This window comes from Malaya genurostris, chromosome 3, assembly GCF_030247185.1.
Source record: "Malaya genurostris strain Urasoe2022 chromosome 3, Malgen_1.1, whole genome shotgun sequence".
NCBI classification, from domain to species: domain Eukaryota; kingdom Metazoa; phylum Arthropoda; class Insecta; order Diptera; family Culicidae; genus Malaya; species Malaya genurostris.
In genome coordinates, this window is record NC_080572.1 from 254,013,949 (window position 1) to 254,028,898 (window position 14,950).

Here is a 14,950-nt window from a genome sequence, read left to right on the forward strand (position 1 = left end):
GCATTCTCGCTTTATTTTGAATAATCTAGAGATATGGGCTTCATACCGATTTTCGCCAGCAAAGATCCAAACGAAAGGCCCGATCGGTACTATCGATCAATTTCACTTTGATTCGATTTTCGGATAGGGACAATTTTCTAGTTGTTATTCCAGTGACGATGGAAAAAATGTCATTTATACGATTGCTGGAGTTTTTTTTTAGACGTGAATACTTTTTACTTTTCTATGGGATGCATTTTAAAAATTCACTGTGTTCCAGAATGAGTAGAATTTATTCGTGATTACTTTTTGTTGTGCGAAACAAGCTAATTTTTGCATCATACTAACAAAAATATGTTCAGTAATTTATGATAATATTTTCAGTAGTATGAGATAACCGCAAATAACTCAAAATTAAATTTTTCTGAAATCAAACATTATCAACGAGCATCAAAGAGGAATATTTTCTAGAAGAATTTTCTCAACGTTTTTTTTCCATGGTTTAGTGAAACATTGTATTAATAATTTTGATCCGATATATTCATGTTTTCATTTTCACCGGTGATGTTATATTATATGAATTTGAATCTATTGTTAAATACTAGTTTTATAATACACTATCCTGCAATGCACGTATATTAATTTCTATAAGAATAACCGTGTCCTGCTAGTCTAATCTCAGAGTTTTATACACAGAAAAAGAAGACAACATCATAATTAGCCTATCGTTCTTCCTTTGACAAGTTCTCATTGCTACCGTTTTATCTGCCTCGATTGATGCCCTAGATCTGTTTCATTTTCGACAAAGCGTGAAAGGTTCTACAGCATAAACGAATGGGAAATCAGAGGCCTAGTTGAAAAAAAAACAGAAAACAAATAACATAAATGATTCGCTACGGGTTTTTCTATGCTGCTAGAGCTCAATCACTAATATGAGGCGCCGCCGGGACTCACACTGACACATGCGTACACAGTGCAGTACGTCCCATATTCGAAAATTCGTTAAGATACATCACATCGTTTGCTTAACAATTTAATCTTGTTTACTATGGTTCAAAAAATCATATTTGCACGTTCACCTAACCGCTATTGTTTGCTCTCGCTCATTTGCTGACGATTCCGGAATTCAAGTGGTTGCTTGTTTTTAATAATATTTCTACACGCACACAAAGAGATAAGCTGGTTTGTCATGGATTTTTGGCGATCAATTCGACTTTATTGTTTAAGAAATAACTTACTTATTTAATATGTACAAAATGCATATGCTAGATGATTTACTACAAGAACACGTACTTGTTGGACCGTTCTCCTGCATCGTAATTTAGTTTAACATTTACATAGTCCAATGAAATGTCGAGCTTTGAACAACTATAACGAATCTTAAAAATTACATTTTGTAAACCTCAACGCTTTGTTTGCATTAAAATTCGAATTCCAGGAATGAGATGCTCGATTATATCACCTTAAAGCTATGCACGTAAATTGGAAATAAATTAAATCAGCACATCAGTCAATGGATTTCACTTACTTCATCTGTAAGCTGATATCACGCCTTGGAAAACTCTCCTACTTGCGTGCTAGAGCGGATATGAAATCTTTTCGATGGGAACCGGTATTGATATTTATAGCGAAAATTAATAACCAGTTTTTGGGACTTTTTTTTCAATGCACAGCATAAAAATGAGTTCCCATACAGAAGCACGACTGCAAAATTACTCCGTGAAACCAACTAACGCTGGTTTTGGATGAAGAATCGCTTCTCGAATTCAAGAGCACACACGGTCTATCTCAAACAAGAAATCGTCGAAATAATGATTGATGCCTTCGAGAGCACTTTAGCAGGAGAGCACCTAGCGTGAGAGTCTATTTGAACAGCACGTAGTCTGAAGATCCGGATACCTTTACACGTACTTGATACCACAGTCCTGATAGTAGCCGACGTGCGACCGATAATGTCCCAAATGGCTAAGATTTCCGGCCGTCAGGTGTCCGGCTGCCACGGCGGCCGCAGCGGCAGCAGAGCTGCTCGTTGAACCCGGAATCACCGGTGGACTGGCGGAGGTTATGCTGTTACTGGGACTGCCCGTATCCAACTGGCAGTTGGTTTGGCTATGATCGAACACCATGTCTCGAAAGCCGGATGAGTGATGATGCGCCGAGGTGGGAATGGTTGGTGTTGACGAACTACCCCCGGAGGTGTTACCGATGGATTCCGGTGGTGTCTCCGGAGTGTACCAACCACCATGCGGTGGCGGATGATGGGCGGAGGAGTGCTGGTGACGGAACTGTGTCGATGTCGTAACCAATTGGTCTTCGTTGAAATGGTACGGGTAAGATGTGTGATGAAGCCGCGGGTTGTACACGTTCATTAGAGAGTCCACGGTGAAACCGTGTTCCCCAGTGGACAGATGATTCATTTGAGTCGCAAGAGTATCGTGGCAGGAGTTCAAAATCGTAGGAGTCAAACCATCTTTCACCATGCATTGGGTTGCTAGGTCGAGACCAGGTTCCCGCTTAAACTGATGACTAAGTTGCTTACCATCCAAGTGGGATGCTCCCATAATCTTCAACGGTTTTATGTCTCCAATTTTATCTTCCAGCATCATACTTTGACGTTTCATCATTTCTTCCTTTTCCCTAAGTGCATCCTTTTTCTTGAAGCGTCGTCGACGGCGAAGATAAGAGCCATTATCGAACATGTTGTACGAGTCGGGATCCAACGTCCAGTAGCTTCCTTTTCCCGGTTTCTTGTCGTCACGAGGCACCTTCACAAAGCATTCATTTAAGCTGAGATTGTGCCGGATGGAATTCTGCCAGCCTTGCTTGTTGTCCCGGTAATAGGGAAAACGCTCCATAATGTACTGGTAAATTCCGTTCAAAGTAATCTTCTTATCGGCAGCATCTCGGATGGCCATTGCAATTAGAGCAATGTATGAGTAGGGAGGCTTAACCATTTCCTTATTTTGGTGGGCCGCTGTGAGGGCATATGCCGATCCAGCGTACGGATATCGCGAGTACTGATCGTACGGATAGTGGTGGGCTGGTGCCATGGTTCCGGTGTTTGTCGGATATCCTGGCTGTACGTGGCCATAGTGCCGCGAGAACGTGTTCTGATCCGTGAACAAAGTATGCATATTCGCTACACTTTCCCTGCGAACCGGTCACTATCAAAGAGGAGGCCTCCGGTTTTCTCGGGATCACCTGCTATTTGTTTGCAGTTCAAACAGCTAAATTTATTATTCCTAACAATATTATCTTCCACAACAAGTTTTTGCAAATGTTTTTATTTTTCTCGTTAAACTGGTTTGCTACACGTTGGAGTCCACTCACACACTGTCACTAATCGTCTTGCTTCCAATAATAATAAAAACCGGGAACCATTTACGAAAAAAGTGAGACGGTCGAAGGGTACATATCACACCGACATTGTTTTCAATCAAAATTTCACTTTATTATCATAAAAAACAAAAAACACATCCACCACCGGTGCGGATCCAACACTGACTAGTGGCTTCTGCCAGCTGAGGATGATATTGTGCGGTACAGATTTGGGCACAAACATGCGGCGGCAAAACGAGAGCACGAGCGAGCTGCAGATTTTGCTATTGCAGCGACGGGTTCCAACGATAAAATAACATATCAACACTCTTGGACGTCCAAAAATATACAAAAAACAGTCAGGACCGATTAGCACACTAGCGGGACCGATGATGATGATTTTCCTCACTTCTTGCTGCGACTACACTGATTTAACGAAGCGCAGCAACCAGCGAGCAGCAGTAAAAACAGCATCCATATACACCAACACACATAGACCGCATCTCTACGGTTCTAGTATGCCATGGATACGATTCAAACCTAGCACCATTTCATTTGCTCGCACGCTGTTTGAGCTGTGAACGAGCGAGACGCACTGATTCATTCATGTTTCCTCTGTGGGGGTTGAGCAAGTGATGATTGCTATGTTCCGCTTTCAAGCAGCTTCTCGCTCATTCATCGACTATGCCATTTAGCGTGCTAGAGATAGCATGATAGTTTACCTGTGACTTCGGACGTACTCGTCTGCCACCAGGCATGAACGAGACCACACTTTAGCCCTGCCCCTTCGGGAAAATCCGTTCCTTATTGTTTCACCGGCAAGCAGAGAAGGACGGCAACCCCCTTCCGCACACTTGTTAGTCTAAATCATCGACCAACGAACTACCGGAGATGGAAAAAGCAATTTGCTATGGCTACCGCGACCTATACTCTGCTCGTGTCATCGTATATCAAATATAAAAACCTTAGACCCATCTGCTACTTCCACGGCTTTTTGGCCAGTATTTATTTTCGCTATAATCACTGAAATAATATTATTTTATTATTCCTATTTTTTTCTCCTAGCAATTTTAGTTTTCCGCCGTCCTTCTCGCCACTGGCGCGTGCTGTGCGGTTCAACGTGCGTCCGTCAATGGTGACACCGCCTCAGCGCTACGATTCGTCCCAGTCATCCGCTACTACAGTCGCTGAACAGTAGAAAGTCTACATGATTGAATCAGCTTTCGGCCCCCTATACTGCATACACTCTCGTCTCGCACCGACCCACTCTGGTGAGGTAGTGTGATGATGGTGGTAGTAACAGTCTACCACCCCACATACTAGTTTTATTGCATACACCGTCGCATTTTACCGCTCTGAAATGACGCTACTCATATCAAAGTCGGTACGTTTAGATTTGTTTTAACAAGCAAATACACAGCAGCCAATTAAAATACTTTAACAACATATTAGCTGACAACTTGATAAATAGATACAGATTGTCGCTTATTTATTTGTCAGGTCATGCTAGCTCATCTTTTTTCATGTTTTGTTTTTGTTTGTGGGTAAACAAATGGTGTAGCAATTAATAATAAAAAGTCTGTCCTTTCGTTTCTTCAGATTTGAAAAGTAATTCAGTGTTGAGATACATTTTGGATGATTTTTTTCACGTTTCGTCTTCGACTCGTCAGTACGTATTAGTTCAACTTGAGTCATTCCAATAGAATAACAAAATTTTAGCATCGTTTTGCAACGAAGTTGTTACAGCTTGGACGAAGAGATGAGGTAGCTTACTGACTGCCCACAAATTTTGTTTTTCAAGTAAAAAGCTAGTGGTTACACTATACGCTGATGAATCAAATACGAAAGGGAAGGAAAATATGATAGATTATGTGTAATGACCATTTTCCACCTATCTTCATATAGAAATATCATTGATATTCTGATGGAGATAACACAATTAGCATTTACTAGACAATACTGCATATTTTTCCAATCGGAGAGAAATATCTTAACAATAACGTTGTCAGATTGTATTGCTTCATAACTAAAAGACACTTCGAAAAAACCTCGTGATTTTACATCTTATAAGATGCACATAACTGGAGCATCGCAGTTCACGCAAATGTACGTGCAAGAACATGTAATATCGTGTGGTTGTAAAATTCCATTATTGAAACTAAAAAAAATACTGATAGCGACTACAGCGACTTAAACAGACAATTATCGGATCACAAAGTACGCCCCCGTTAATCGATTGAGCCACAAAAGCACACATCAGCTTGGCTGATAAATGGTCGCACTTGCTAACCGAATGAAAATTACAGTCGGAACCAGTAGTTCAACATTAAGTCATCACAAATGAAATTTTCCGTCATTTAACAAATTATGTCTTTATGAATTGCATCATTTGTGAAATTAGGTCACCTGTAAAATTCAATTTTTTGTGTGTATCGTCATGTATTCGCCTTTAGTGTTAAGATATTTCCCTTGATAAAGACTAAAACCAGCGGTCGGAACGTCGGCCAGTATAAAAAAGCCGTTCTTATTTAATTGACCGCTAAATCTGAATACATTACTACATATACAGTCGTTTTATCATATTTGAAAAAAGAGATCATAACTACTATATGAAACTTTATATTAGATGATAACTTTAAGGTATAAGATGATATCTACAGAGACTTTTCCAATAACCATCCCTGTACCCAATATTTCGTTTCGGGAGGGGCTAGTTAACTTTACCAGTTCCTGAAGCACCGGAAAAACCGGTCAAAAAGGTTGGAATGGAATTTTTAGATATTGCTTGGTTTATTTCATGAACTTATATTCAAATAAAAGGTGTTGTTCCCAAACAGGCAACAATACGATAAAAAATGATTTTTCCGAAAATTGCAACAAATTCGTTTATTTATAATTAAGTTGGTTAAATTTTCCCTGCCGGTAATATTTTTTTTTCAGTAAACGTACGACAATCAATTCACAGTTCATTCAAAGCTTCTGATTTTCTTCAGGTCAAATTTTGTTCCTACCGGTACGGTGCAAGTAACAAACTCCTGCATAGTATAATTTAATTCAGTGTTAGGTATCTAATTCCTAATTTTATACTGATATTTGATCATTCTACCTTAGATCTGTGATTACGTTCACCTGTGTTATTACAGTTGAACACCCGAGTGATGCAGAAACTAGCTGTGATACAGTCCTGCGATACATTTTAGATTAGGTTCAACAGTTACTTTTTACATATTTATTCTTAACCAACCTCTGTGAATTCACTCAGCCGTACTATAAGTTTTAGAATTTATATTTTAGCGCACTATAAATATAACTAAAACGTTTTAATGGCCAAAAATATCAAATAGAGAAAAAATAAACTATTACGGCTTATTCTGCTGGTTCGCCCTTCTTGGTTTTGTTTTTTAATCTATTGAGGTTTCTATGCCCGGTGAAAAATGAATTGCGGCCCTACTGAAAAATGGGTGGCCAACACGTTTCCTGATGAAAACAAAACAATATGTAAAAGCGATTCACACGCATCATCAAGCGACTATCACCTGCATGGTACGATTACGGAACAACAACATTAATTGTAAGCAGGCGCGTACCCAGAAAAAAATTTCGGGGGGTGTTTCAGAACATGTTGATCAATTTCCATACAAATGGAACTTTTTATATAATTATTTGAAATTTTTTTATTGTGGAGTCGTTTGTTGAAAATTATTCATTTTATTTTTTACTTATTTGAAAAAAAAGAGTTTACATAATATCATACTTTTTTGAGTTTCGGAGGGGGTTTGAACCCCTAAAACACCCCCCTGTATACGCGCCTGATTGTAAGCAATTCATATGAAAGGACACTACGTCAAGTTCACGAACATTTTAACGTCGGATACGTGAGCAATATTCGGCTAAAAAAAATAATAAATTAATCTGGACGTCAACCGAAGTTGATTGATCATCTGAATCGTGTTTAATGCATGTGTTTCCTGATGAAAACAAACCAATCTCATTTGCATTTGTGGTTGTAAGTGAACTCAGAGAGCCTAATACCGTTGACAGTCATTCACTGCACCAGACTTTACCACTGCACAGTGGTTCAAAAGCGCAATTTCACGCTCTTAATTAATAACTCATAGGAACGTGGTTTTTGAGGTACAGTAGCTTCAGCAAAGTTGATCAGATTGATAGACCCCATCTTTTGGAAAATTTTATTTACATGATTAATCCCCCTAAAAGTGAGAAAAAAATATTATTTTAGTTAAGAGTCTACATAGGGGCTAAGTTACTTCGACAAAGTTGTTCAGGAAGTTATTTCAAACAAATTTGCTAAAGGTACTATTCTCATAACTTGAGTTTAATTTATGTTATAATGTATTTTCTGAAAAGGGTGTCCTAAAACCAGTTTTTGTAATAAAACACATATATTTTCAATTCATATGAGTTTTTCATGCTATACAAAGTTTTTCATCATTGAAACTACAAAACTTTCTCAAACATACTATGCTGCTATCATTTCAGTTTAATGAAATAGAGCCATTTTTCATGTTTTTTATTGCAAAATTTCAACTTGTCTATCATCAAAAGGCACAAAAAGGTGCAGATGAGACTACTTACATATTAAACTACTTCGAAAGAGCTTTCATACGGTGGTTGAATTACTCGTCTGCGATCGTCTGCAGGCGAGATATGTTCTTTTCAAATATCCTTGTCCTTGACATTTGCAATGATAAGGTTCAGATCAGACTTCAGTATATATTCGTTACCATGGTAACTCTCACAATAAATGATTTTAATGAACATCGAAGTCTACAAATAGAAAAGTTTAGTAATCACTACAGACGTTTTTGGAAAGTAACTGTCAGACGTTTTTCGAAAGTGAGATAAAAAGCCACGACTTTGAAAAAGGGCAATCATCATGTAGAATTACGTTATGTCATTTTTTGGTAAGTTTTTCTATAGAAAAGCTCTGCGGATAAATATCCTCTATTCATCAATTGAAGTGAAGATCGATAAACGCTTGCTATATTGTACTGTTCACAATGATTAAGAAGTTTCTTTCATACAGATTTCGAGAGTATTATTCACACGAGCAATACAGATTCACTTACGAATTGGTTATTAAAAAAAGAAAAAAACATATCTCGCCTGCAGACGATCGCAGACGAGTAATTCAACCACGGTATGAAAGCTCTTTTGAAGTAGTTTAAAATGTAAGTAGTCTCATCAGCACTTTTCTTCCCCTTTTGATGAGACAAGTTAAAATTTAGTAAGAAAAACATGAAAAATGACTCTATTTCATTGAACTGAAATGGTATCAGCATAGTATGTTTGAGAAAGTTGTATAGTTTTTAATGATGAAAAACTTTGTATAATACATTATATCATGAATTACACTCAAGTTACGGTTATCTTTCTGAACAACTTTGTCGGAGTAACTTAGCCCCTATGTTGGCTCTAAACTAAAATACTTTTAGGGAGATTAATCACAAAAATAAAATTTGCCAAAAGATGGCGTCTAACATTCTGAGCAACTTTGCTGAAGATACTGTTCCTGAAAGACCACATTCCTATGAGTTATCAATTAAGAGCGTGAAATTGCGCCTTTGAACCACTGTGCACTGGCGTCGTATTTAGATGGGGTTCAACAGACGATGGAGGCGTGTTCTCACCTTGCGTAACAGGTGTTTTTATTCCGTATGACATTTAATTTCATCGTGATCGAACTACTTGGTCGGGAAGTACAGAGTGATGAGTGTTGAAAGTTTCGAATCGTATTTAGAAGTAACGATACAACAAAAACATAAAAATCTTTTCCAGTTGGTTCACAGCTGTTCCAATTTCAAGGTCTTTTTAGTTGGTTTTTATATAAGCTTGACTTTGCCGATTTTTTTTGCGGTAGTGGCGGCCAAAAATTCCAACACATAACGCACATAGATTTACCTGAGATGATTACACAGATAAAAATATTTACATCTATTTTCATCCGCATATTTGGAGCAGGAAATTGAATATAAAGTTACTCCTCACATCTTTACGTTTCAATATACTGTAAAAGCAAAACCAAGCATAAATTAAAATATGATGTATAATTCATTGAAAAATCAAGGCATTCTAATTTACTATTTCATTGATGATGGCTTTGAATCACATTTTTTGATTCAATATATGTCTACTTCAAAGTATTATGGAATTACATGTCGTGTAAATTTCATTATTTTTTTCTGTGTAGACCGATTTTCACAAATGATTTCATCCGAATCCGGTTTCTGTATACAGAAATACAGAAGTTTTAGTACTCAAAATCTGAAACAGTACGTTTATGTTTCTTCATTGGCTTCTATTAGATTTGAAGAAGTACTCGTCTTCTTTAGCAGAGTCGGTAGGCGGCAGAATATCTTTCTCATCTCCAGATTCTTACTCAACTATGACATGTTCGTGCACTTTCTATTTTCGGTCACTCAGTACAATTTTATGTATTATTATTATTATTATTATTATTATTATTAGTATTATTATTATTATTATTATTATTATTATTATTATTATTATTATTATTATTATTATTATTATTATTATTATTATTATTATTATTATTATTATTATTATTATTATTATTATTATTATTATTATTATTATTATTATTATTATTATTATTATTATTATTATTATTATTATTATTATTATTATTATTATTATTATTATTATTATTATTATTATTATTATTATTATTATTATTATTATTATTATTATTATTATTATTATTATTATTATTATTATTATTATTATTATTATTATTATTATTATTACTATTTTTTTTATTATTATTTTGTCGTTTATTTTATCCCGGTTATTTATCTCCATTTTATGTAGTTTTAACACGGTCAGTGGCAGTGGAGCTTCGACCAATCACTGTATAATCTGCAAGATCAACAGGCCCGTCATCAAACTTTTTCTTTTTTCTGATTTCGGAAGGGCCCTTCTCCCTCTTCTGGATACCTGTCTGCCAATAGCTTAAACCTTTTTTGTATCAGTGCATTTCTCAATGACTAATTCTCTCAGGATTAGTTTCACTCGATAGATAATTTATCAGCCGTAGCAAATGATTCAATTACTTATCACATCACATCACTTATATTGATTCACTTAAAATTTTATTACAAAAAATACAATGTATTTGCTTTGTACGAAACATTGCATTATTATAACAAAATGATTCTATAGATTAAACATTCCTTCAAACCCGAGCATTGATGTTGTTACTTGTCAAATGAACATTAAGGTCAGAGGCTTCAGTACAGCAGCTGCGTAAGTTTAAAATTTCATTTTGATAAAAAGCGCACAGAATCTGTTCAAATATGTTTCAAACTTACAGCGGTATTTTGTAGGAGGAAGCTTCCTCTTCGAAACCTCATATTTTTTACTTAGCCTCGTACTACAAACACATTTTTATTTCGTGTCAAACATATCGAATTCCAAGCCAACTAAAGAGTATTTGCGGCATGGAATGACATTTGTGTTCATTCAAAAAATCAATGAGAAAATGGCATCAGAAAGTCATCGAATTCACATTGACGATCACTCTACTGCAGTAAACTACACATTCTAACACACAACCTTTGCTGACGTACAGAAGTTCTTCATTCGTTTCTCTTACAATCAAAGCTCAGTTTAACTACCACCGTCAGTTGATTTCTTGAAATAAAATATCTCTTACAATTGAATAAGACAGTCGCCTTCAAAGGAGGTTTTTGTAAACATTGAATTGGTTCACGATAATGGATGAAAGATAAACCAGTCATGGAAACTGAAATATCAATTACAAAATAAACATAAATTAATTGTTCTCTCTTTCAGTTTTCATTTTTAATACTTTGGAACACATCTCAATACATTTCAAACAGTCGAAAATTATCGATTCAAACTTGATGGTGATAATCGAAAACTCAAATGAGAAACGTCACCCTCCATTTATAGTTCTGGCCTGACAGAGCTTTGGTTATCGAGTTGATGTCCATGCCTGAATATTTCAACTTGCTTACTACTCACAGTGAAGACAATGACGCAGGTACACTACTTGGCACTTGAAACTGAGTAAGCGAAACTTCAAGTGACTAGGTACGGATATTCAAATGGCGATGAATTCTGGGAGCTTCATTTCAGTATGGCAATCTAATAACATTCGATTGGAATGAAGTTTTACCGCATTGCTTGTGAACACTGATTCATATGTTCATTTAGGGGTTAACCTGTATTGTGCGTAGGCCACATAACCGTTTGATATACTTTAGGTTTCGTCTTCGACACGTCAGTGCATAACAACTTTGGTTGAATTGTTATGTCACCCAACAGTTCAACGTAATCCATTAAACAGACATAAAGTTTCTGCCTTATGCTACAACAGGTTAACATCTGAATGACCACCACCTGAATCTGTCAGCAAAAGCCGAAACCCATTTCATTAAAAACGTTGCACTTAGGTGAAAACTGAAAAAGTGCTCTGCATGTAGTAGAAACTATATAAACAGACATTTCCGTTTATTTGAAACTGTTGGGTGGCATAACAGTTCAACATAAACTGTTATGCACTTGCGAATCGAAAACAAAACATAAAGTGAATTTTTATATGTTGCTAAATATATTTTATTCATATAAGACTAATGTATCAATAGTAAATGTAAAGTCATATCGTTGGTAGAATCACCACTTTATATCACTGATTATTCGACTTCCAAGCAACGTAGAAATGTAAAAATACTATTTAATACCTTCACTTCGCTTCTAAGATGTAATATGATAAATCCAATTTTTCTTATATAAAATTTTACAAAGGGGTTAAGCAAATTATTGATATGTTGAGTTGATAAAATTGAAATCAGAAATTGAAATTTCTCAAAGTTGGAAGCTGGTTCTAATCACACCTCAATATATACGTGCATTGATTAGCTACCGTTTGAATATTCTAGGAAATGTGAAAATGATTTTAATTCAATGAATGTATAAATTCATATATTCATAGCCTCAGTACATGCTTGAGAAAAGTCTTCTATTAGAAATGTGGCCCCTAACCTAAAAAACTTTTATTGCAAGATACTTCTTAAACGTATGAATTAGGCACAACACCTCAACATTTTGAATAATTCGTTTCGAAGATTTTTGTGCTATCGATGTTTCAGGAAATGGCTACCCAAAAAAATTCAAAATTTTTCACATATCACAGTAAATTAAATTTCACATTGAAAACAGCTATTTTCACATTTTTTAGAATAATCGAATAATATGGGCTACCTTACTCGTACTGGAAGGTATATGACCCCTCAAACAAATATTACATTTTTCCTTAGAACTTGTCGAAATAACGAAACATCCATCTATGAAAAATGATGATACACGAATACAATCCCCCCAACGCGTTGGCTCGCGTCTCTGTTTGATTTGAAAATATTTACATTTTAATTATACTTCGCGATTGCACTTAGTTGTACATGAAGCAACACATTTATTCCATCTGCCAAAGCTGGTTTGTCTTTCGTCACTGTTTTCGAAACGTAGACTTTGACATTGGCCATGCCGTTCATTGTATCAAACCGTCGCAAGTCGTCGGTGAAATGTTTCACCTCTTGACAGGCGAGGACAGGCAATCCGAATATTTGCAAACAAAGAACCTAACCAAAGGTAAGAAAATTCAATTGGTTGACTGGTTTCTACGGATGTTTAACATTTAATTGTTAACACAAAAATAATAATATAATTTTATTTGATTTAGCATTATTATACTTCAAATAAACTAATTTAAAAACTTCGAGTAGATAAATTCTGCATACAAAATGATATTTAATGTAACACTGAAAATTTCAAATAGAGTCCACATAATTTTCCACGTTGATTGACTTGATGACTTACGAATTCCAAATTCTCTACCCGACAGATTGGTATTTCCCAACAAAACGCGCCCAGTCTGAGGCAAATCTTACAACTGTATCGTGTTCATTTCTGATCCGGGGAATTCCCCGAGCCCAAATCTGTTGTTTTGTTTTTCATGCAGACCTGTAGCAATAAACAACCGGCTGGGTGTAGTCTGCATACCTAGCACATTAACTGCATGCCGTACTCCGGAGTCTGCGCCACCATAAACCCCTGCCGCGACAGGATTCCTCTCGGTTAGAGGTTGGGAGCCGTTGAGTATGGGATAGCCACATTAAGGATATGAATAATGGATAGGACTCGAACTGCCAAATAATGGGAAGCATTAGCTTTCTTTTGTTCAACTCAACACAGGAACTAGCTGGACTTCTGTCTGTGGTATGCTTCGTTTGTTACAATATAATAATAATTGTTTTATTGGAACTGGAAGTAGTGAAGCAGGCAGGCTGTAAAAGGAATCAGGTGCTGTCTCTAACCTACGGTAGAACTTGTTTCCTCTTGTTCGACATCGCAAAAAGTGGATGCTGAAAAATAAAAGATTTTTTTTTTTTTCAATAATATAATTATTTTTAAGGCACACTGCTTAAGCTCTAAGGTGCCAAGGACTTTTTCTAATTTTATTAACGACTAACTTAAAATTAGGATAGTATGATTGGATAATGTTGTATTGGGGTCGCAGTGGTCGACTTTGGCAGATCCAACCTTCAGCTGGCGATCGGCACCGGCCGGTGGATGAAATATATCATGAGTCTTCCAGATGACGTTGGCCGCATCCCTCGGTCCGTGTGGGTCCGCGGGAAACACCACCAGGCTACGAATACCCGGCGGGTGGCCCGCATGACTAGAGCGACCTTCCGTGGGCGATGATGGTGATGTAAATATAACGAAAAAATATAGAGAAGTAAATATTGCGGAAAACAAAGTAAAATAGTAATAGTAAAGGAGATATGAGAACGAAATGACTAAGAACGACAGAGATCTAATTAATTGACATCGTGATGGAGAAGAGACGGGGAGGGGGGAAGCGAAAAGGTTAGTGACAGCAAAAAGATTTTGTTAGTTCCGATGAAGATGGTGGACAGATGAGGAATCGGGATAATCGGCGGAAGTTAGTGTCGAACCTGCAGGTGAAAATAATTCTTAGCCACAGTTGAAATAACGTCGATAAATAGGAGGAACTTTCTAAGCAAGATGTAACATATTACACTTGTATATTAATGTGTTTGAGGAACTGGTATATCAGAAGCATATATGAACTATCCCGACTCGCCAACCGAACCGGAACCTCAGTCGGTCTACCTCGGGCCCTGAGGGATTCCAATAGCTCTGATCTGGCGTCGCGATACTCTACGCACGACCACACGACATGCTCGATGTCCTGATAACCGTCGCCACAGGTGCAGAGCCCGTTCTCCACGATCCCGATACGCCGGAGATGTGCGTTGAATGTATAGTGATTTGACATGAGTCGTGACATAACGCGAATGAAATCACGACTCACGTTCATCCCCTTGAACCAAGGTTTCGTCGATACCTTAGGTATAATGGAGTGTAGCCATCGTCCCAGTTCGTCATTCGTCCATGAAGTTTGTCAACTTTCGAGAGTTTTCTGACGAGAAATACTGAAAAATTCATTGAAGCAGATTGGTCTTTCATAAATGTCACCTTGTAATGCGCCCACCTTAGCCAATGAGTCTGCCTTTTCATTGCCCGGAATGGAACAATGCGAAGGGACCCAGACTAACGATAT

The 14,950-nt window shown here is 36.9% G+C and overlaps 1 protein-coding gene across 1 annotated transcript; it reads right to left on the minus strand.

Annotated features, from left to right (window-relative positions):
- Window positions 1-517: 517 nt before the first annotated feature.
- On the minus strand, window positions 518-3,706 carry LOC131438478 (fork head domain-containing protein crocodile). Its single transcript, XM_058608538.1, has one exon. The coding sequence runs from the start codon at window positions 3,111-3,113 to the stop codon at window positions 1,881-1,883; it is 1,233 nt and encodes a 410-aa protein (XP_058464521.1). The 5' UTR covers window positions 3,114-3,706; the 3' UTR covers window positions 518-1,880.
- Between the last annotated feature and the right edge of the window lie 11,244 nt (window positions 3,707-14,950).